The following is a 22636-nucleotide window of genomic DNA, read 5'->3' as shown; positions in this document are numbered from 1 at the left end:
CCTCCAGGACATATTTAAATGTTCCAACATCTGGATTATAGGGGTACCAGAAGGAAAAGAGGAACAGCAACAAGTGGAAAACTTATTTGAACAAATAATAAAGGAGAACTTCCCCAATCTGGCAAAGGAAACAGACTTCCAGGAAGTCCAGGAAGCTCAGAGAGTCCCAAAGAAGTTGGACCCAACAAGGAACACACCAAGGCACATCATAATTACATTAGCCAAGATTAAAATGGAGGAGAGAATCCTAGAAGCAGCAATAGATAAGGGGACAGTCACCTACAAAGGAGTTCCCATCAGACTGTCAGTGGATTTCTCAAAAGAGACCTTACAGGCAAGAAGGGGCTGGAAAGAAGTATTCCAAATCATGAAAACCAAAGACCTATAACCAAGATTGCTCTATCCAGCAAAGTTTTCATTTAGAGTGGAAGGGCAGATAAAGTGCTTCTCAGATAAGATCAAGTTCAAGGAGTTCATCATCACCAAGCCCTTATTATATGAAATGTTAAAGGGACTTACCTAAGGAAAAGAAGATAAAAAAGATGAACAGTGAAAGGACAGCAAACTCACAGTTATTAACAACCACACCTAAAACAAAAGCAAACTAAGCAAACAACTAGAACAGGAACAGAACCACAGAAATGGAGATCATATGAAGGGTTAGCAACAGAGGAGTGGGAGGAGGAGAGAGGGGGAAAAGGTACAGAGACTAAGTAGCATAGACGGTGGGGAGAAAATAGACAGGGGGGAGAGCAAGAATAGTATGGGAAATGTAGAATCTAAAGAATTTATGACACATGGACATGAACTAAAGTGGGGGAATGTGGGTGAGAGGGGGTGTGCAGGGTGAAGGGGGAATGAAGGGGGGAAATGGGACAATTGTAATAGCATAATCAATAAAATATGTATTTAAAAATAATAAAATAAAATTAGGTTGTCTTTTTTATTGTTGAGTTGCCAGAGATTTTGATATATTTTGGATATTAGACCCTTATGACATATATGATTTGCAAATACTTTCTCCCACCATGTGGGTTGCCTTTCTACTTTCTTGATGGTATCTTCCGAAGTAATCAAGTTTTAAATTTTAATGAAGTCAGTTCATCTATGTTTTCATTGGCTGCTTGTGCTTTTGGTCTCATTGCTAAGAAACCACTGCCCAATCTAAGATCATGAATTTATACATACTCTTTCTTTTAAGGGTTTATAGTTTTAGCTCTCAGGTTGAGGTCTTCTTTCTGTGTTCAAATTCATTTTGCATAAAGTGTGAAGTAGAGGTCTGATTTCATGCATTTGCATGTAGCTCTTTTGATGCCCCATGCTTAATTTTTCTTAATATTCAGCAGCCAGATTGGGCAAGGGAGCAGAAAAAGGCTTTTGTCATGAATATTGATCATCAGTGATGCCCACTGGCCTCAACCAGTAGCCGAATCTGACTGTGGGAGGTGGATTCAAGCGGAGCCTCATCACCTGCAAGCTCCCCAAGGCTCATGAAGCCTGCAGAGCACCTGAGCATAAGCATCATCAAGCTCTTTCTGACTCGGTTAGACACGGTGCAACTCAGGTTATAATGTGCTCATTTCAGACCACAGTGAATTCTATCCAGGGAACTTGATGTTTCTGCACTTCATATTCAAGAGAAGTAAATGATATTGCATAGAACTATCTCTCCTGGACACACAAAGGAACCTCATGTTGTCAGAGAACTGGCTTCAGGCAGCTCAAGCTTTAGGCAAGTTGGCTGCCCCTGAGAACTTCACAGCCGCCACCAGATGACCCTCAGAGATGCACTTGCATCAGAGTGGATGATTCATTTTCTGACCCCTTCCAACACTGGGAGGCAAAGCCTCAAGATAGACTGAGCCCGACATTAGTACAATCTTTTTATGTGACTGTGCAAGAGCTTCTGTGAAGACCCCCCGCAAAAGGCCAGAATAAAAATATACCTCAGGCATCTGAGAAAATTCAAATATTAGACGAAATTCAATATTCTCTAATATTGAGAATATTAGATGTTGTAAACCACAAAAGACTCTCAGTAATGATCTTGAATAGTAGTCTCGGGTGTTCAATGACTGCAAATCATGATGTTGAGGATACATTGTTAGACCTGGTGGCAGGTGAGGAGTGTGGCTAAATAAGGTGCAAATTCTGGAACCTGGGTCACAAGCCAAGAAATCAAGAGGGGTCGTTGCAATAATGAGCAGCCTCCAGAGCAGGAAGGAACCTGGAAGTCAGGCAGATGAAACCAGGAACAGATGTTCTCAGAGACACAGAGTTATTTGGCCAGATGCCAAAGCAGGTTAAAGCCAAGGAATAAAAGAATGTCTGCAATGGGCCCAGACTCAGTCCTGCTGGGTTTTATTCCTGATTATTTGCATGTGAGTATTTCATCCCCAAGGTACATGGATGGTGCTACCAGAGATGTTTTTCCTCATGCTGCTTACAAATTTTTGAGGTTTCTCAAAGAAGAGGCCCCTAAGACAGAGAGTGATAATTGTACTTCCTTGTCCAGAAATCTTCTGTGGGTACCAACTATGTCCTTGACAACTGCCAAAGGCACTATGCCAGCCAACCTCATTGTCAGCACCCATAAGTAATTTTGGCCAGATGCTTACAACACAGAAAGAATAGTTAGTAGTGGAGAGAATGCAGAGATCAAACAGATTCGTTAAAAGGCAAACAAGAATGAAAGGTAGCACCCTAACCACTGTGGCTCAGTTGGTTGGAACATCATTCCACAAAGTAAAAGGTTGCAGGTTGGATTCCTAGTCAGGGCATGGGCCTAGATTGTGGGTTCAATCCCTGGTCAGGGCACATATGTCAGGCAACCAATCAAAGTTTCTCTCTCACATTGATGTTTCCCTTCCTCTCTTTTTCCCTCCCTTCCTCTCTAACAATAAATAAAAATTTTTAAAAAGAATGAAAGGTACCAAATAATAAAAGGCAACATGAGAATTCACATAGTAAGTGAAATAAGAGAGTTGAATGGGCAGAGCATGTGTCTGGGGAAACAAAGCAAGGTAGGCTGAGAAGCGGGGCCTCTGGGAGTCTTGGAAGACAGGCAGGACTCCATCAAATGGAAAGTAATGAAGAGGGTGTTCTGGGAAGAAGGCTCTGGATTCTGAAGACTGAATTCACACATTATGCCTGAGAGACCAGTTTTCAGAATAGAAGTTTTAAGCTGAGGAGCAGTGAGAGATAAATTTGGAGAGATACATTGAGGCCAGAAGACTAGAGAGCTTTACATTTCAGGCTGAAGATCTCGGACTTTATGTTGTGGACAATGAGGAATTACATGTTACTAAGCAAGAAAGGGTTGGGAGCCAGCCAGCAACCGTCCCTTGACAAAGTCAGGACGGTTGAGATGCATCTGCAAGGCAGAGGCACCTGTGGCTGGACTTCCTGTCTATCTCTCCTTACAAGTTTGTTTTGGTGATCAAAAGGTGGTGGGATTGTTAGACACCTGTATTTCAGGTTCATTGATTTGCATAATTCCAATGAAGTTGTACAAAATAATTTCTTGACCAGAGAACAAAGTTCCCTCTAATGAAATAGCCCCTGAATATCTAAAAGTTGTTGGAGTAACAGCCCCTCCTTTACCTTGAACAGGAATATATACTAATTAGAATTTAGTAGGCAAAGAAACAGGAGAAGCTTGTTAGATACTATAAACTAAGCACGTAGATACAATTACCAAGGAGTTAGAGTCCATAGTACATAGAGAAACATTTTGGACAGAAAGATAGATAGCTAAGTTAGACATCACAAAGGCTTATAATAAATTTCTTAACCTCTGCTTGGTCTAGTGTACCTTTTTGCCCCATGTTAAATTCTAAGACCTTTAATAAACAATAAGACATTCAAACATAGAGCTAGTTCAAACTGTCTGATTAATGGTTCTCCTGGTCACAACAACTTTTGCTTAATGTAACTGAAACTATGGAAATTCTTGTACTTTTCCTGGTTACCTTTGTATTGATTTTTTCTGCTTAACTGATCATGCTATACACCTGCAAATATTATTCACTACCTAAAATGAAAATATAAAAACCTGCTTGTACTTGCAATAAACAGAACAGAGCTTCACTGTCCTTTGAGGCGTGTTGTCGTCTGTTACCCATCGCCGACGCCTTACCCACCTTCGGGATCTCTGGACCCTGCTGCGGCTGGACCGCGGCAAGAAAGTGACAGCTTCAAAGAGACATTTAAAAAACACATTAGGACAGCAACTGCATGAAGAATGGAATCAAAATCTCCCTGTGTAACAAATGAGCATGCAGAGCTAAGTGTGGACTCCAGAAGCTGAGTGTGGAGAAAAGGGGGAATTGAGAAAGGATCTACAAGCAAAGGGTGGGTGGGTTCAGTAGCTAACCAGAGAATCCAGGCAAAGAATTAATTCAAAGGGGACAACCAGAGAAATGATGACTGGATTTGTGACCAGCTGCCTATCCCATGTAGAGACTTGGTCCAGGGTGATGAGGAAGCACTCAAGGTGACATCACCGGGGATACGAAGGAAATGCTGTAGTTTGGGGACTCTGGAAAAGAATTAAGGGTAAACCTTAGCAACCTACTTGAAATGGAAGGTAAAGGAAAAAATAATAGATTGGAGATTATTTGGAGACTTCATGTGTAATGGGAAGAAAAGTGAGTGGTGCACCTGAAGACAGAGGAGAATCCAGAGGAAGATCTATTTGGGGAAAACGAGTACCTCCACGGAGGAGTGTGTGGTAAGGAGTTTTCTAATTGTATGAGATGTAGGAGAAAGGCTGCGAAAAGAAGACAAAACAGAAAATGTGGCCCTGGGAGCCACCCACTGAGGTCATAGGAAACAAGGCCGCATCTATAGAAAAGAGAATAGAGGGAGCTAAGCGTGTGGAAACTCATGCAACATGAAAGAGGTTTTTTAAAATGATAACAGACTCATTCATCCTCCAAACACCATACACTAGTGTAATTAGGTGTCAAGGTGTGACATCTCAAGGCCCAATTTCCAGAATGGGACACCACACAGAGGACAGGTGACCTGGGGGCCTCACAAAGAGAAAGTGAGCCTGGCGTGGTTGCCCGCTTACCACACACGATTTATCGTTTATGTTCAGAATGGGTGTTTCCCTCCAAGGCCTGAGATGCAGCTTGACGGTTGACCTTTTCTGATCACATCAAGAAGGATGAGTTTCCAGATTCTATGATCACATTTAAAAAAATCATTTAAGGAAGCATTTATTTTGCCTCCATGGTATTTACTTCTTACTGTGCAGAGATATTAGTTTGGCAGCTGAAGTAGTTTTCCTGAACAGAAGCAAATGTCAAGTCTGGCTTAGTCAACAGGCGCAGGGCACAGCCACAGGGTTAGCTTTGAATTTCATAACACAGGTAAATCTCACACGTTTCCGAGAAGAGAGGAGTGGAAATAGTCATGGTTGCAATGGAGCCTGAAAACATTCATGAAGGTTCTGCTGTGAAGTGCTCACTGTACAAGGGAAATCTAAAGTTCGGAATTATCAGGACAGAAGGTACAGGGGTGTATTTTCTCCAATATGACATGCATACATACAATGATAATATAAAATTTTTATAGGAATGGCCCCGCATTAAACTGACATTCATGAACAACCCCCAATACAGTTTTAACATAAACCTATAAATTAATAGACTTATTCAAGACACGAGTACCAAAGAGTGAGCACATGTCCTTACCAGCTAGCCATATCCATATTTCTGAAATCGAATTTTTAAAAGAAGAATGTTTTTATTTTAAATCCGGTTAGTAGTGTGGAACAGACAATATCCCCTAATTGCTTTCACAAGATTCTTGAGGGCAGAGAACAAGGGTTGGCTGAGAGAAGCTTCTTAAGAAACATTTGGGGACTTAATACATGAGTATTTTAAGAGGTGGGCAAAGAGCTTTCTCTCACTCTTGTGGTCAAATTTTGATTGAACCTGTTAAAACCAATTTCATTGAAGTTTTTCATGGATCCAAATTTATTCTATTGTTACAGCTTCTGAAATGCACTTTACCATCACCCTTGATGCACACACAGATGCATACTGGTGCACGCCCATGTTGCAAGATGCCATTCCATTTCAATTTCTGCAGAAAGTGTGATTTCGATTAGGTGCTAGTGAAGAGTCAAAGATTGCCACTTTGCTCAAGGACACAATGCACATCATTCTCAAGAAGAACACCAGGCATTGCTACATGGGAAACCTTATGAACTCATTCAAACCAGAGGTCTACACATAATGCATGAGAACATTTGATTACCAAACTGGGAGAATAAGCCAAAAGAGGGTTACTTAACCAAAGGCTAAGGGGGTTATTCCTGTTCTGTGAGGCAAAAAGAACTAACTTCAGAACATGGAAAGACCCCTAGCACTGCCTGGCTAGCTTTTCTCAAACACCTATCACCCTCTTGAAGGACATGTGTTTTTCTGGTACCTTTACAGAGTGGGTTTAACTTCTGTTATTGACAGTGATGTCTCCCTTTCACCACAGCAGCGGAGGTGGTGTCTAGTAGATTCAGGAGTAATACCCACCCTCTCTTTCAGCAAAGAATGAAGAGAAACTGAGAGAAAGGAGAAGCCATCACTTTCTGGCAATGTCTCCCAAGGACTGAAGAAATCTCTAAGTTTCTCCTTCAGGGTAGGAGCAACCCAATCCTTGCTCACAGCCTCAGTGTTTCCTTATTCTCTCTTTGCTTCCAAGTATTTGAAAATCCCACTAAAAGTTTCATACACTAAGACACAGAGGAAATATAATTGTGAGGTTTTCATGAGATCCTAAGCCACTGCATGTTCCTATGTACTACTGGGTTTAAGAATTTGAAGTGGGGAGCCACAGAACACCCTACTTCTCACTGATATCTCTCATTGAGAATCTTTGCCTTCCTCCCAGGCCCACCATTCTCCTTAGGCTCACTCAGCACGTTGCCTAAAGACCAGCAATATCATGACGGCAATTCCACTTATGTTCCATTCTTAAAACAATAAAATATTTAAAATATAATCCCTCCCTCAGACTGGCTCATTGCTACCCCATATTTTAATGACATTTATTCACTTCCCAGCCCATATAGACTTTTCTATCCTGTGATCTTTTATCCAATTATTTCATTTTTTTCTTCTACCATCATCAACTCACTTCATTATTATAGCCTAGAAAAGCAAAGTGTTTTTGGTACTTGCATAAGTAACTGCCTGGTTAAAACAAGAAAAAATAAAAAGAACAAGCTTATTTTCTCATTTGATTTGCAATTTTTTGGAAGGTACTCTTTTTCTGAATGCCATATCATCTCCTTATTTCTTCATATTGCCATTTGCTTTGCTGATCACATAGGTAACATACAAACCAGACACATTTGCACTTCTGGTCAAGATGGAGTAATAGAGAGCAGATTTACTCACTGCCTGAGACAACTAAAAAAAATGAGCAGCAATTTGAATGAAACAATCATTTGCAAGACACGAGAGGTCAGGCAATAAAAGACAGTAAGTAATCCGTGAGACAGCAGAACAAATGAGGAGTCCAAGAGCTTCTCCAGCTTATTGCATTAAGGGAGTCTCCAGGCCATGGTGCAAGAAGAAGACCCAGGTGAAATCCAGGAGGTTTCCTAAGTTGAGGAGACAGAGCTGAGAGTCCAGAGACCAAGGCGCCTTAAATTCACAAGACAAAATAAGAGAGAAGAAAACTGCACAAAAGGAAAACTCTGAAGGTCTTCAGAGACTTGCTCTTGAGGATGCAACTTAGTGACGATCAGTGCTCACGTGTAAGGGAACTACCTGAGGCCAAGGGAAGAACTACCTGAAGGCATTAGGGGTAACAGTTGGTGCACTTACACAGAAACAGGAATGGTGTCTATGCCAGCCAGCCAGGCTGGGAAACCCCAAGATTTATGGGCCACTATGTAGAATGTACAAAAAAGTCTTATTTCTATACTAGAAATTAATTAGCTCTAGACTATGCACTGTTCCAATCCCAATTAATCAATCTTAAAGGTATGACTTGAAAGGATCAGTTTCTAAGTGAATTATCTCACAACAAATATTAAGAAGGTTTATGCAAATTCAAATATATCCAACACCTAAAAAAGTAACATTCACAATGTCTGACATGAATCAAAATTAGCAGATGTGAAAAGTGGCAGGAAAACGTGACTGCATTGAAGACATAAGTCAATCAATGGAAACTGAGCCAAAACTAATACACATGGTGGGATAGCAAGCAAGGATACTACAAGTTATTAAAACGGTACTTAGGTGTTTCAAAAGGTAAGTAGAAATATGGAGGATATAAAAAGACTCTCACTAAACTTCTAGATATGAAAATTAAAATGTATAAAATTAAAAACTCACTGGGTAGGCTTCATGAAATACTAACTGCTACGAAACAAAAGATTAGTGAATACAAAACATATCAATAGAAACTATCCAAAATAAAACACATATAGAAAAGAAAAATAAAAAATGAAGCAAGTTTTCTAATATACATGTGATTTAGTCTCCAGAGAAGAAGGGTAGAAAGAAAAAAAATATTTAAAATCAAAATTTTCCAAGTTTGTTAGCACAAGAAGCATGAAGAAGACTACACCAAGGCACATCATAATCAAATTGCTCAAAAGTAGTGAAAAAAAAAAGAGCATTGTAAAAGTAGACAAAAATAAAAATAAATAAGACAGTACATACTGAGGAACAAAGACAAGTATGACAGCAGATTTCTGGTCATAAACAATGCAAGTGAGAAGACAATGAAGCAATATTTTTAATCTACTAAAATAAAAAGATTTCTGCCTGGTGAATATCCTTCAGTGTTTCTGATAGTGAAGATATTGTTATGTCTTAAAAGTCTACTATATCATTATTTTTTAAAACTTTAGAGGACCTAATTATATGCTTCCTACAACAAATGCACTTTAAATATTCACATTTTGATTCATAGACAAATGGGTTAAAAGGTAAAAGGATAGAAAATGATATATTGTGCTAAACACTAGTCAGTAAAACACTGGCTATGTTCATATCCAACAACAAAGATTTCAGAGCAAAATGCAGCACATGGGATAAAGGTCATTTCACAATAATAAACAAGTCAATTCATCAAAAGACACATAAGAACCCTAAACATTTATGCACCTAATAACAAAATTTAAAAATAAATGAAGCAAAAACTAATAGAATTGCAAACATAAAAATAAGACAAAATTACAGTTGAAAACTTCAACATCTCTCTCCCAATCAGTGATAAAACCAGAAAAAAAGCAATAAAGAATATTGAATATTCTAATATAATGAAAACCTGAACCAAATTGAAAGTCATAGAACTTTTCAGGCAATAACACCAAAATACACATCCTTTACAAGGGCACATGAGACATTCACTAAAACATATACTATGGACCAAAAATAAGTCTCGATAAATTTAAAAGGAGACAAATAATACAAAATATGTTCTCTAACCATAAAAGAATTAAATTAGAAATCAATAACAAAGATATCTGGAAAATCCCTAAATATTTGGAAAATAAGTAACTCACTTCTAAATAATTCAACAGGTAAAGATAAGATTAAAAGGGAAATTATAAGGTATTTTGAGTTAAATAAAAATAACCAAAAAGTCAAAATGTTTAAGTACTAAGCCACAAGGCAGTGCTTAGAGGGAATTTTATGGTACTATGCACATATATTAGAAATGAAGAAAGTTCTACAAGCCATTGCTTCTACTTTATGAAACTAGAAAAAGAAAAGCAAATTAAACACAAAGTAAATAGAAAAAAGAACTAATTAAGATCAGAGTAGACATCGATGAAATAGAAAAATAGAGAAAAATCAATAAAACCAAATACTGCTTCTTTGAGAAGAACAATAAAATCAATAAACTTCTAGCCATTCTTATCAGAAGAAAAAGACAAATTTACCAATATCAGGAATGAGAGAGGTTCTAAGAACTCTATAAATATTTAAAAGATGGTAAGAGATTACATAGACAATTTTAGGCCAAAAAATTTGCAAATGGAAAAGAATGGACACATTACTTGAAAGACACAAGTTACCAAAGCAAACTCAGAAAAATAAAAATAACTGCAATAGCCCCATTACTATTACAGTTTTGAATTTTTATTTTTAAACCTTCCTCACAATAAATTCCAAACCCAAATTGTTTCACACGTGAATTGTATCCTATTTAAGGAATCATTAAACATTGAAATTATGTCAACAAAAGCATGATTCATAAAAGAACAAACTTAAACATTGGAATTTGTTAAAACTTAAGAATAGCTTAGAGACTGTTGAACGAATTAAAAAAGAAGTCACAGACAGGGAGAAAATATTTACAAATTACATATCAAATAAAGAGTTATATACCAAATATATAAAGAACTCCTAAAACTCCAGTAATAATGAGAAAACAAACAACCAAATTCAAAAACAGTAAGGGCAAATGATTTAAGTAGCCATTTTATCAGAGAAAATGTTCAAATAGGAAAGACACAGACATTCAACAGTAGTCACTAGGTAAATGCAGATCGAAACTACAATGAGATACTACTACACTCTTTAAACAGTGGTTCAAATGTTTTTAAGTCTAAAGTAAGTGTTGTCAAGAATGTGGAGGAGCCGAGGCTCTCACACACTGCTGGTGAGCATGTATAATGGTGAAAACAGTTTGCTAGCATCTTAAGTGAAATGTATATCCATTATATAACTCAGCTATTCTACTTGGTGGTATTTACCCCCTAAAATGAAAGTGTATATCAATAGAAAGATTGAAGTTTTATTTTTAATGGGCAAAAACTGGAAACAACCCAAATGTACATCAAACTGTAAATGAATAAACTGTGGTATATCCACACAAGGAAATACCACTCAGTCATAAAAAGGAATGACCTATTGATCAACAGTGAGTCTTGAAATAATTATTCCCAGTGAAAGAAGTCAGTCAAAAGAGTGCCTATTGTGTGCTTTCATTTCTATGACATTCTAGACTTGCAAACTAATGTATAGTGACCACAGAAAGCAGGTCAGTTGTTGGAGGGGATGGGGAGAAGCAGGAGCGAGGAATATAAAGGAAAATGGGCAATTTGGGGGGATGATGAATGTGTTCATTATCTTGGTGGCAATAGTTTCATGGCTGTGTTTACACATTAAAACTTATCTATTTGAATGCTGTCAATGGGTATATTTTATGTCAATTATACTTCAAAAGAAAGAAATTATACTTCAGTTATACTTCAATTATACTTCAAAAAAGCTATGTCTCAAAAAAAATTAAACGACAGAGCAAGCTATTGCCAATTCCATGGACAATTGAATGGCAAAGATCAAGAAGAAGAAATAATATTGTCTCTAGAAAAATGTTGCCTGAGGTACGTTTCATAAAATCATGTATGAGAGTAAGAGTGATCTGTGCATAATAGCCATCACAAAGGGAAATTGTTCATTAAATCAATATTTGAAATTGTAACACGGCCAAAATAACCTCCTCTGTCAAATACTCTCTGAATGTTCCTTCCAAACTCTCTAAGATAAACCACTCAGTGAACAGAAAGTCACCCATCTTGCCTCTCTCTGACACTCTGGGTCTGCTCCGATGTAAAATGTGGCAGGCAAAGTGGGCTCCTCAGATATGCCATCTCCACAGAAAGAGCCACAGGTTTTTATCTGCATGGTCACCTGAGATTTTCCCTTGGAAAACAGAAAGAAATGGGAAAATTCCCAACTGTCCCACATCAGCGAGCGTAATGGAGCAATGCTCCAGTCTGTCTGAAAATCTGTTAGTGTAAGACACAAGGTACGGTCTCTGGAAGTTCCATCCTCATTTCTTCGAGCACAATGACGTGCAGAAGAACTGCACCCTGAAGTTCCCCTGACCCGTAACATACTGTGTGTTCATCATTCCACTGCTGCACAGGAGCCACATTTCTTGGCTATTCAAATAATATGAGCTTAAATACAATATACAAGGAACTAACCACAAACTAAATAGCCAAAGCAGTAAGTGATGTTTTTAAAAAATAATGTATCAGTTACCTAAAGTGTTCAGGTACTTCACTGGCCTAGCACTGTTGTGAGTCTGCCAAGAACTCACATGACCCTTTATATATCCAAAGGGTCATGGGCAGTTTTTGACCTAATGTGCAAATAGCCCTTTGACCTCCTCATATACCTATATTAGGCACTGACATTGATAGGAACCCATAGATATGAGTCCAGAAATTCAAAATAAGTGATAAGTAAATAAATAAATATCCACTTTGGAATCCATTGAGTTATATTTAAATAGAAAGAAAACGTAGTTTCATAAAATACTATAATAAGATCTGCTATTCATATACTGAGGTGACCCAGTGGCATGTTGATAAATGTTTAATAACTGGCTTGGGGAAAAGGGAGCAAGCCCTGGTTTGCAGCATTGGCCAATTCTGGTGGTGTAAACACTCCACCATGGCAGATTTCAAGTTCATGTCACTGAATGCAAAGTGAGGAAGAGAAGCACACAGTCTGCTCTTCGGGGCCTGAGCACAAGCTGGTCCAGGCATCCCACTGGCAATATCTCATGTATACCACAGCTAACCTCAATCCGAAAAGATAAATGAACCAACTTTCTAGAATATGCCTTCATTTTACTTCTTATTGAACTCTAATAGAAATAATGTTATATGTCTCATGTGTGCAATGATTCAAAATTTATATATATTACAAAATTGATCACCACAATAAGTCAAGTGAATACCCATCACCACACTTAGTTGCAACTTTTTTCTTGGAATCAGAGCTTTCAGAATCCACTCTCCTAGAGACTTTTAAATGTGCAATGCAGTATTAGCAGTACAGTCACGCAGCACATGACATTCTGTGCCTCATTCATTCACTTTATGACTGGAAATTTGTACCTGGTGACCCCCTTCGCCCATTCTGGCAACCCCCAACCCACCACCTTAGCAACCGTCAGTCTGTTCTTTATGTCCATGAGGTTTTCATTGTTGTGTTTTGGGGATTTTTGTCTGTTTTTTTAAATATTTTTTTAGGTTTCTCATAGAAGTGAGATCACATGGCATTGATCTCTTTCTTACTTAATGAGTTATTTCACTTAGCATAATGCCCTCAAAGTCCATCTATGCTGTTGCAAGTGACACAATTTTATTTTTATGGCTAAATAATATTCCATCATACATATATACCACATTTTCAAATCTGAGGCTATCTTTTAACCTATGACAATACATTTTCATCTGAATAAATATATATGATCTTTAAGATATAGGCAACATTACCCATCATCAAATATTTGAGATTCCACAATATTGAGGAAGTCAACAAATTAGCTTTTTCTGTAATAAGACTCTTTCTATGTTCAAACTCCATTCAAATTAAACACTTATTGTAAGTGTCCAAAAAAGTGAAAATGAAAGGAAACAAATAAGACACAACATTTATATACTGATTTTAGATAAAAATTAACCTAAGGCAGCTTGTTAGTAGAGGGGAAGGTGGTTAGGATAAGCTCAAACGTATTTCCCATTGTTGCAGATACCGCACACCCCACCTTGGAAGCAGAGGTGTGGGTGTGCAGGGTGTGTGTGTGTTTGTGTGTGTGTGTGTGCATTTGAAGAGGGAAGCGTTGTACCGCAATAATAGGAATTAAGAAAAGGAGACCAAAAGCCATCTTTTTGTGGCATTTTTCCACAAAGAGAGACTTTCCTTAAAGCTTAACTTTATACGGCAAACTAACAGAAGGAAATAAACTTATCAAACTGGAAGTTCAACGAAAAAGGAAAAAATAAGAGCAACAACAGCTCCAGCATTTCAACACAACTGTAGCAAAGAAATAATAAAAGGAGTAGCAAAAGAGCAGACATATACCCAAGTTCTGAGTCTGACTGCAGCTGGAGCACTGAGGGGTCTGTGTCCCACTGCAGGGTCCTATCGTGCAGCACAAGGGAAAAAGAACACAGAGAATTAACGGAAGGGGAGGGAACAAACCAAACCAAACCGTTCATCAAGGCGATGGCATACACAGTACATACACGGAACATCTCCCACTTCCCCCCTACCCTGCTCCCTCCCCAGGTGCAGGGAGACCCTGTGAATATCAAGCGACAAAGGAAAGCAAGAAGCCATCCTTTCCTTTCAGCATTTGTTTGATCCTGGGAGCTATGGCTGTTTTCCTGGGAGGAAGCTCAGAACTAAATATTCAAACTCCACCCCCCACCTTGGTCTGTTTTGTTTTGCTTGTTACTGAAGACTGATTAATTTGAGAATGTGACCTGCTTTGAGTGCCTCTGACAGCCAGAGCCCATCCACACCTGGGAGCACCAGGCATCTCCTGTGCAGAAAAGAAAACCAAATGCCAACGTGCAAAGGGGCCAGAGCAGGGGCATCTGAGAAGGTTGGGCCAGATGGAGCGTGACTGCAGGGCCTGGTGAGTAACTGGCTTCCTTGGGTCGGTTACCACAAATACAATGCATTGGATTTCGAAGCCCAAAGGTATTTTGGTGCTTTAAAAAAAATTTATGTGTTACACCATGATCATCAAACACATCATTTGTCTCTAAGATGCCAGGGATATCTTACATCTTTTAACTATTTTACAAGCAATAGCACCAAGTATCAATAGTTACCCAGGCATTCATTTCCCTTCTTATTTCTCCTTCAAAAAAAAGGATAAACAGTTCTTCTATAAATCAAGTGCACACAAGGACTTATCTCTGGCAGGTCCTTCCAGTTGCCTGCATTCGAGTAACTGCAGGTGAACTGGGAAGGAGGTTATCTGGCAGGGACTGATGGCCAGCAAGGATTTTGGAGTCAGCCATCTGGGATTCACCTCTTGCTCCTACGACTTACCAGCTGCGTCACACTGGGCATGTTGCTTAAGTTCTCAACCTCGCTACCCTTTTGTTTACTCCAAAGGTGGCCCACAGACCAGAGGCATAAGCATCTCCTGGGAGCTTGTTGGGAACACAGAGACCCAGGTCTCATCCCAGACTCACCGACTCCTCAGTACAGTTTAATAAGGTCCCAGACAATTCATGGGCACCTTCAAGTCTGAGGAGTCCTGCTCAGTTCCTTCAATTGTTAAGATTTCCCGTGGTTTATGAGGCAATTTATGACCTCACCTGAAGCTATCTTCAGAACTTATCTCCAACCCCCCCCCCCCCACTGCATCCTCCGTCTGTCCTGTGTCCCCTTGATGCTCTTCCTTCAAAAAGTTGCGTAGCTCATGCCTTTGCCTCTTCCGTGTCTCGGCTCAAATGTCACCTGCTTGGAGAGGTTTTCTTTTTCACCACTTTATCTCAAGTAGCCCTTCCTCGTCACACCTACCCCTCGCCTTATCCTGCTTTACTTTTTTTCAAAGCACTAATATTCATCTATGATTTTATGACAAACCAGGTTACTGCTTGTTGTTTGATCTGCCCTTAGCCTTATAATGGCAGGAGTGGCCAAATCCCCAGATTACAAGGATATGCCTAGAACTGGGCCTGGTATGTACGCTTACATAACACAGAATTAGCTGAACAAATGGATAGCGGATGAGTGGATGAATGGGTGGATGATCTCTTTCTGGTCGTCTACAGGGATTACATACAATTGTACCTATACAGTACAAAGAAACTACATGATAAACAGCAGCTGCCTTACTGCCCCCCATCCCCTGTATCTACTACCACATGTTTCTTTGAGTCAGTGACCTACGTATGTGACAGGTCAAGTGGGTGCCGATGCTGCCACTCTGAGGATGTCGCCTAGGCAGTAAGGTCCAGACTTTAAAAAGTGGCTCTCAAACGTGGATGTGAATTGGAATGACCAGAGGGTTTACTGAAAATACAAAAGGCTGATCACTGCCGGAAATTCTGATTCCGTAGACCTGGGGTGGGGCCTGAGAATGAGTATTGACCAAGTTCCCAGAAAATGCTTACGACTGACCCTGAGACCAGCTTTAGAAAATGACTGGGCTGGACAATCGCTTTCATTAGTCAGCAGAGAGAAAGCATCAGCGATCCCCGAACATGGCAGCATCTACACCTGTGATTAACTCCAGCCTGGCCTGAGGCCCAGGCCACTTTCAGACCAATTAAATGAGAAAGTGTGGGCTGGGACCCAAGCGTCTGTATTTTTCAAACTCTCCAGATGATTCTAATGTGCAGCCATGGATGAAAACCAATGCTCTCAACTTGTTCTCTGCTCAAGAAAAGCAGCCTTCCGGGTCCTGGACACTGATTCCTTCCCCTTGTTTCAAATGGTAGACGCTGTGGAATCTATTGCAGTGATTCATGTTTGCTGTCCACATATCGCTGGGGATCAAACCTTTTATCTTCAAGGGCATTTCTTTGGCTCTAGACAGAAAGGCAGCCTCTGGCTCTGGCCGACTGTGAGAAGCATTCCCTCATAAGGGGCAGGATCAGCTACTTTGCACTCAATTTCCCTTGGGGTTTCTGCTGGAATGACCTTTGTCAACCTTTTCCACTTCTCCGAGGCAGGTGAAGAATGCAGCAGGCCCCAGGCGGCTGGGCCATTCCTGTTACTATTCTGACAGCTCACCTGAACTCCCTGTACCCTTCAGAGGTACAATGATGATTCCATCAGAATCGCTCCCTTAAGAAGTCCACAGGTTCACAGACTGGAGTTTGCATTTCCTCAGCCAGAACAACGGTGGTCTGTGTAACTAACCTACTACACGCCTGCCCCCTAGTCGCACATACAGCATCACTCAGTAAAAGAAATCATAGTTATGTTACTGTCCATAACATGCAATGGGTAAGCAGTCCAGCCAGCCAGGGATGCTATCAAGGGTGCTAGTTTTATGTTCTTTTGATTTTTCCTGCTATTACCTGTGGGGTGGTCAGACTTGCACAAAATGCACTTTTTCTTTGAAAAGGATCTTGAAGCCAGTACATTAAATGGGCAGAGGTGGCCTAGGAAGGTGGCTTAAATGTCCACTAAGTTCCTTCTGTGCTAGCTTGCAGGGAACCTCCCCTGTAGGTGGCAGCACTCGGGAAGGGCTGCGCCTGGGCCCAGGGTGGCAGGTTTGTGTCCTGGGCACCGCCGACCTCATGTCACCAGGCAGGTCTTCTGTCCTCAGCAAAATGGGGAGGCAGGCAGGTCCAGAGGCCCTCCAAGGTCCTCTCTGCCTTATCTTTAAAACAACATCAGATGATTATTAAACTGCCTTTCTGCTTCCTCTTCTCTAATTGCTATGCTTTTATTTAACCAATTGGCATAGGTCTTATTTTCCAAACATCTTTCTTCAAGTTACTGTATCATTGAAAATAAAATGATGCTTTCCCCACAGCTTCCCAGAAGGGTTGAAATCTGACCAGAAAGTGTGTTTGAAAGGAAAGAAGCACTGAAAGTGTAAGTGAATATATGTCAACATAACATACTTTCGTACAGAAAATATTTTCGCATAGAAGTCATCCTGCTTGCTACAGTAATTAGTTAGAGTTTCCAGTAAATTCTGAAACGAGCCAATCAATCCATGCAGGGAGAGAGTATTTTTGATAGAAACATTTACTTTCTCAAAAATATCTTTTAAAGGACTAATATGTAAAATATCATGATAGAACATTAAAAGAACTCTTAGGGAATCCACCCCTCTTATGAAGAGATAGGACATATATAAATAGTTTAGTAAGACAAGGCAGACAGTAAAACATGCCATATAAGGGGTGCCATGGGTGTGCTGTGGGACGTGGAACTTGCACCTAAGAGTTTTATCTTTTAGGAGAAGAATGAGACATACGAATACTTATGCCTAGTGTTATACTGATAACGTGCACAGGGAAGAAAGTAGCTCTCGTTACTTTCGTGGGGCCTAGCACAATTTAAAGCTTCAATCAATATTAGCTGAAAAAATAAGTAAGTGCCATAAGAAAGATTAATAGTGATGGTTTTAATTTGCCTTCAATGATTATTTACTGTGTGCCAGCCAGCCAGGCTGTCAGAATGCACTTCCATCATCCCGTGGCAGCCAGATCAGGGAGATGCCCTTCCTCTGGCAAGAACAGATTACACTGGACTTGGTTTTGGGTGGATGGGATAGGATCTAGAAATGAGCTCTTTTCCATCAGTGTTTAGTTTAGTGGATTTAGAAGGCTTAGTTAGTCTACTAGGTCAGATAAGACTCTGTTATATTTTAGATGCCAATTTACCAATTAACCATGAAAGCCGTAACTGCCAGTACAGCCTGACTGATACAAGCCTGACAAAGCCCCATGACCAGCAGTGTCTTTGGAATCAGAACCAGTAAAGCTGAATGTTTAACGACTATGGCTTCCCCCTGCCCTACAGCCCCCCACCCCCATCACATCCACACCCTTTAGCCAGGCCGGACACACCCCTCACTGCTGCCCAAGTCTCTGATTTCCCCAATTCCCGGGATGACCAACCAACCCTTTCTGATTGCTGTAACTGTGAGCTAAATATGTCGGTTAGATTTTGCCCAGTGTTCCTGTAGGGGAAACCCTCCTAGTTTCATTTGCTTATGTTTAAGAATTGCATTTGTCTGCACTGATCAGTGTTGGGTTACTTCTTAGGTGAACTCTCCGAGGGTCCAAGGAAGGATCTCTGACCTCTCATAGGGCCCCTGCTGTTGGCACGGATCCTGAATAACACAATCATCCTTACCTACTCAGGACTGCAGGGCATTGTTCTGTGGACCACAATGGACGGCACATGCCAATTAAGGTCACATTTCCTAACATCATTTCAAAGTACCATGTACAGAAGTTTCCCACACTGTGTAAAGTAATCATTCACTTATTTAACCTAAACATGCTAGATAAGGTAGATTCTGGCCTCTCATCTAAAAAGACCTTCTATGTAACAGTTAGTTTACAATTTGGGGGACAATTAGATTTTTAATACTTCTTTTAAGACTAGACACAATACTCTGGCCATTTTGATATGTAACTGGAACCGATCTGAAATAATATTAAATGTGCACTATAGTTAAAATTTTTTTTAATAAAAGTTTAAAAAAGTATGTAAACTAACTTCAGAATAAAACGAATAGGCAAAAACATCAAAATCATTGAAATTAGCAGTGACTTACTCAGAAACTAACAAAACTCTATATTTTAAACCTCTTACCAACTCATCACTACTCAACTTCATATACAATTCTTGTGTCATTGGTATAATTTTACTTGCTCAGTTTCAGGTTTAGACCCAGTGAAGTAAAACTTCAAAAGCGAAAACAACGCCCCGGCCTCTGCTGAAAGCAGAACTTCGGAGGAAAAGGCGTGACGTCTGGGTTGCGTGCACCTCGCTCTCTGGTAAGTGGTCCACTTCTCCCCGTTCAGCTCTTACCAACAGTCAAATGGTGGCTTCCATTCTCCTTTCCATCTTTACTGGGCCTCAGAGTAGAAGGTCTTAAAATTCTGCCCTAGAGTGTCTTTGCTCTCGCCCTTCGTGGGTGTTGGTTATAGAAAAGTGATATCTGATAAACATTTGGAAGGCAATGCTCTGTCATTTATTGATGCTAACACTCAACTTGGCTAAAGCGCTCTTTTTGAAAGGTTTTATTTATTTATATTTAGAGAGAGGAGGAGGGAGGAAGAACGAGGGGGAGATAAACATCAATGTGAGGGAGAAACTTCAATCAGCTGCCTCTAGCACACGCCCTGACCAGGGACTGAGCCGGCAACCCAGGCACATGCCTGACCAGGAATCGAACCAGTGACCTTGTGCTTTGCAGAACAATGCCCAGCCACTGTGCCACACTGGTCAGGGCAACTAGGGCACTCTTATATAATATAATGCTGCTAGCATTTAAAATTAGCACAGTTCTTCTGGAAAGCAATATGCCAAAATGTAGCAAGAATCATAAAAACAGAATAACTCCTAGACTGGTTTGACTTCCAGAAACTCAATCTATGGAAATAAAACATCACAAGCAATAAAAATAAGAGTAATGGTGATGATGATGATAATGATGACAATGATGATGATGAAGGTTGAGGAGAAGGAGAAGAAGATGATGATGACCTCCAAATCATCAAGTCCCATGACCAATTTTTGGCAGAGCCCCTATTCTTTCTGACCCCAGAAAGTGGACGTTCCCTGATCAGGGTTAGTTCTCCCTCACTTGCATACATCTTCTAAACAAATAACCCCAGAGTCCTCATCCCCATTGAGCTCAAGTCCCACTTAACACATGACTTGTGGACATACCAATGGTTTTCCAAACTAGTCCTCAGACCATGAAAGCATTGTAAAACTGCAGTGGTCCAGGCCTTTTTAACAAGCTACTAAGTACATCCAATAAATAACCACTAGGTAAAGGAGCCAGGGATCTCAGTATCTCAAAAGTCATACTTGTCTCCCAGCCTCTGACCTCTTTTGATACTTCCTCCCTAACATGCATTTTACATCCCATTCTGCCCACCCTCTTCCTTTGTTTGTGCCTTTCCCATCATCCAAATGCCATTTCTCCCATCACTACCCATCCAAAGCAATATGCGTCTTTTAAGGCCCATCTCAAATGTCCCCGATAACCTCATTCAGAAATAACTTGTCTTTCTATGAAACAACAGAGAAATACCTATGCCTCATATTGCATATCGTCTTTGCCAATCTACAGTCCACCTAACCTCAGCAGTAGCCCTGCATCAGGCCATAAGATCAAGTCTGAAAATGGTCTGCAGGAGGGAATGAGCACTGTTGCAAAGCCCAGAGCCTCAGCCTCAAGCCAAACACACAGCCGGTCCCAGTCTGACTTTTTGCTCTGAGCCCAGTAACTATATTTCTGTGAGGAAATCCTCAACTCATACCTCAGTCCTATGAATACTGCCCATTGTTCTCCTTGAGGAATGTCCACCTTCGGGCAACTTGCCCAGCAAACTTGAACTTCCTTGCTTTTACTTGTGTCCTCATCCCTCCCCCCATCCTCCACCCATCCCACCCAGGTTTTTGCAAACTGTGCATGTGCATAAGTATGTGTACACGCACACATAAAACAAGTAAGTGGACATTTACCAAGTATCTGGTATGTGTAGGGCACTAGCAAATCAAAATCACTTGTCCCACATGAATACACTACAAACTAATTATAGATAATTTGGAAATAATGGTCTAAGATATTATTGCTCAACTTATGGGTACAAATATTTGAGAGCTGTAATTTCCTTAAATTACCTTAGATGGCTTCAAATTAAACCTGTCAACTTACTGGAATCAGGCTCTTTAGAAGGAAGAAGAATTCCTGTCTTTACATTCCTGTCAGGTTTAACACTTAACATTCATTGTGTGTCATGCACACAGTAAATTCTTAATTAGTTATTGAATAAATACATGAATGAATAAACAAATGAATGGCTTTGACTTGCCTTTCTGTATATGAGTGTTAAGAGCGTGGGCAAGTTGATTCCCAAAGAGATAGTTTTTACTTTATTTATTTAAAAATGAAAGAATAAAGCAGGGCATATCTGTCTGACCCCTTTAATCTCTACCAAGCCACCTAAAAGGAACTCAGCATTGCACAGTGTGACGTCACCACGCGGGCCTGGGAGAACTTTCAGACTTACTTCCATATTAAAGAAGGAAATCCTATCTTAAAAATGCCAAGCATAATGCTGGTTTGTGTTGAGAGAGAAAGAGGAAGTCCTGCTATCTCCTCCATCAAATAAACGTAGCAACTTCGGGTGCCCCCTGGAAGCAGGTGCAGTGTTTGGAACCAGCTTTTCACCCAGTTCCTCCCCTCTTTGTGTGGACAGGCAGCCGGAAGGCAGGACACGGGGCTCCCTGGAGTCCCCTGGGTTCTCTGCCAAACAGGTCACTGGTCACTAGTCGGATGGAGAAAGCAGTTTGGGCCCATGTGAGCACGGTGCCCAACAGAAAGTCTCGCGCCCATGTTCTCAAATACCGACTTCTTCTATGCCATTTCCCAAAGTGATACACTGTATAATAAGGATGTTTTAAAATCCATCCTATCTCTCAATCTGTCACAGTCACTAATTAAGGATGGCATTTAACTAATGAGTTAACATTTTACTTCCAGGCCTCAATTAATTCCTTACTTAGGACTGGCAATGATAACGATGCAGATTTTCTGATGTCGGGGATAAAACTGGAACGGTACAATAAACACATGTATCAGGCTCTTTTTTCAAAGCCTCTTTTCTTAACTTACTATGTGAGAATCTTCCTTATCGCCTAACCTCAAAGCCCTAACATGGAGTGAGCCATCAAACCTGAATTCAAAAAGAAATGTAAGACTTCCCCTCACAAAGCTGCTGTCCAGCAAGCAGTTTCCCCAGAGGAAAGCTCGGCCGCCCGCTGCTGAAAGAGGTGCTTACTATGCTGCAGTGACCTACGGGCACACACAGTACAGTCAGGGAAACTGCGACAAAAACGTTTAACCAACCAGGTGACGTGCTACCCAAAGAGAAAATCCTACAGCTTACACTTCACTTTAATTTCCAAAGAGACTGTTAATGGTCTTATTAAACGTACTCCGAGGTTTTGTGGTTTTTTATTGTACTTTTTCACCTTTTCTAAAACCTCATTGTCTTCCCTTTAGCCTCTGATTCATCAGAGCATCATAGAAGAAAGCGATGTTCCCATTAAAAAAGGGTCGAAAGTCCGGCGAGGCTTCTGTAGTACCAGGGAACCCTCTGGGAGCTGACTGTGGGTGAAGA

At 40.3% G+C, this 22636-nt stretch overlaps 1 protein-coding gene across 6 annotated transcripts in view; it reads right to left on the bottom strand.

Annotated features, from left to right (window-relative positions):
* The window catches only part of DYNC1I1 (dynein cytoplasmic 1 intermediate chain 1), a 295022-nt gene that overhangs the window by 226742 nt on the left and 45644 nt on the right, over positions 1–22636 (bottom strand). For 4 of the 6 annotated variants that reach the window (XM_037136706.2, XM_037136707.2, XM_053655067.1 and 1 more), the window contains exon 5: positions 13863–13922. The exons of the other annotated variants lie outside the window; for them this stretch is intronic. In XM_037136706.2, the coding sequence (XP_036992601.1) occupies positions 13863–13922 (60 nt within the window). The remainder of the gene's footprint in view (positions 1–13862; positions 13923–22636) is intronic. 6 annotated transcript variants of the gene reach the window in all.

Source organism: Artibeus jamaicensis, unplaced genomic scaffold (assembly GCF_021234435.1).
Source record: "Artibeus jamaicensis isolate MK-2021 breed Jamaican fruit bat unplaced genomic scaffold, CSHL_Jam_final contig_923, whole genome shotgun sequence".
NCBI lineage: Eukaryota > Metazoa > Chordata > Mammalia > Chiroptera > Phyllostomidae > Artibeus > Artibeus jamaicensis.
Note: the sequence above shows the minus strand (reverse complement) of the source record. Positions and strands in the feature narration are given on the sequence as shown.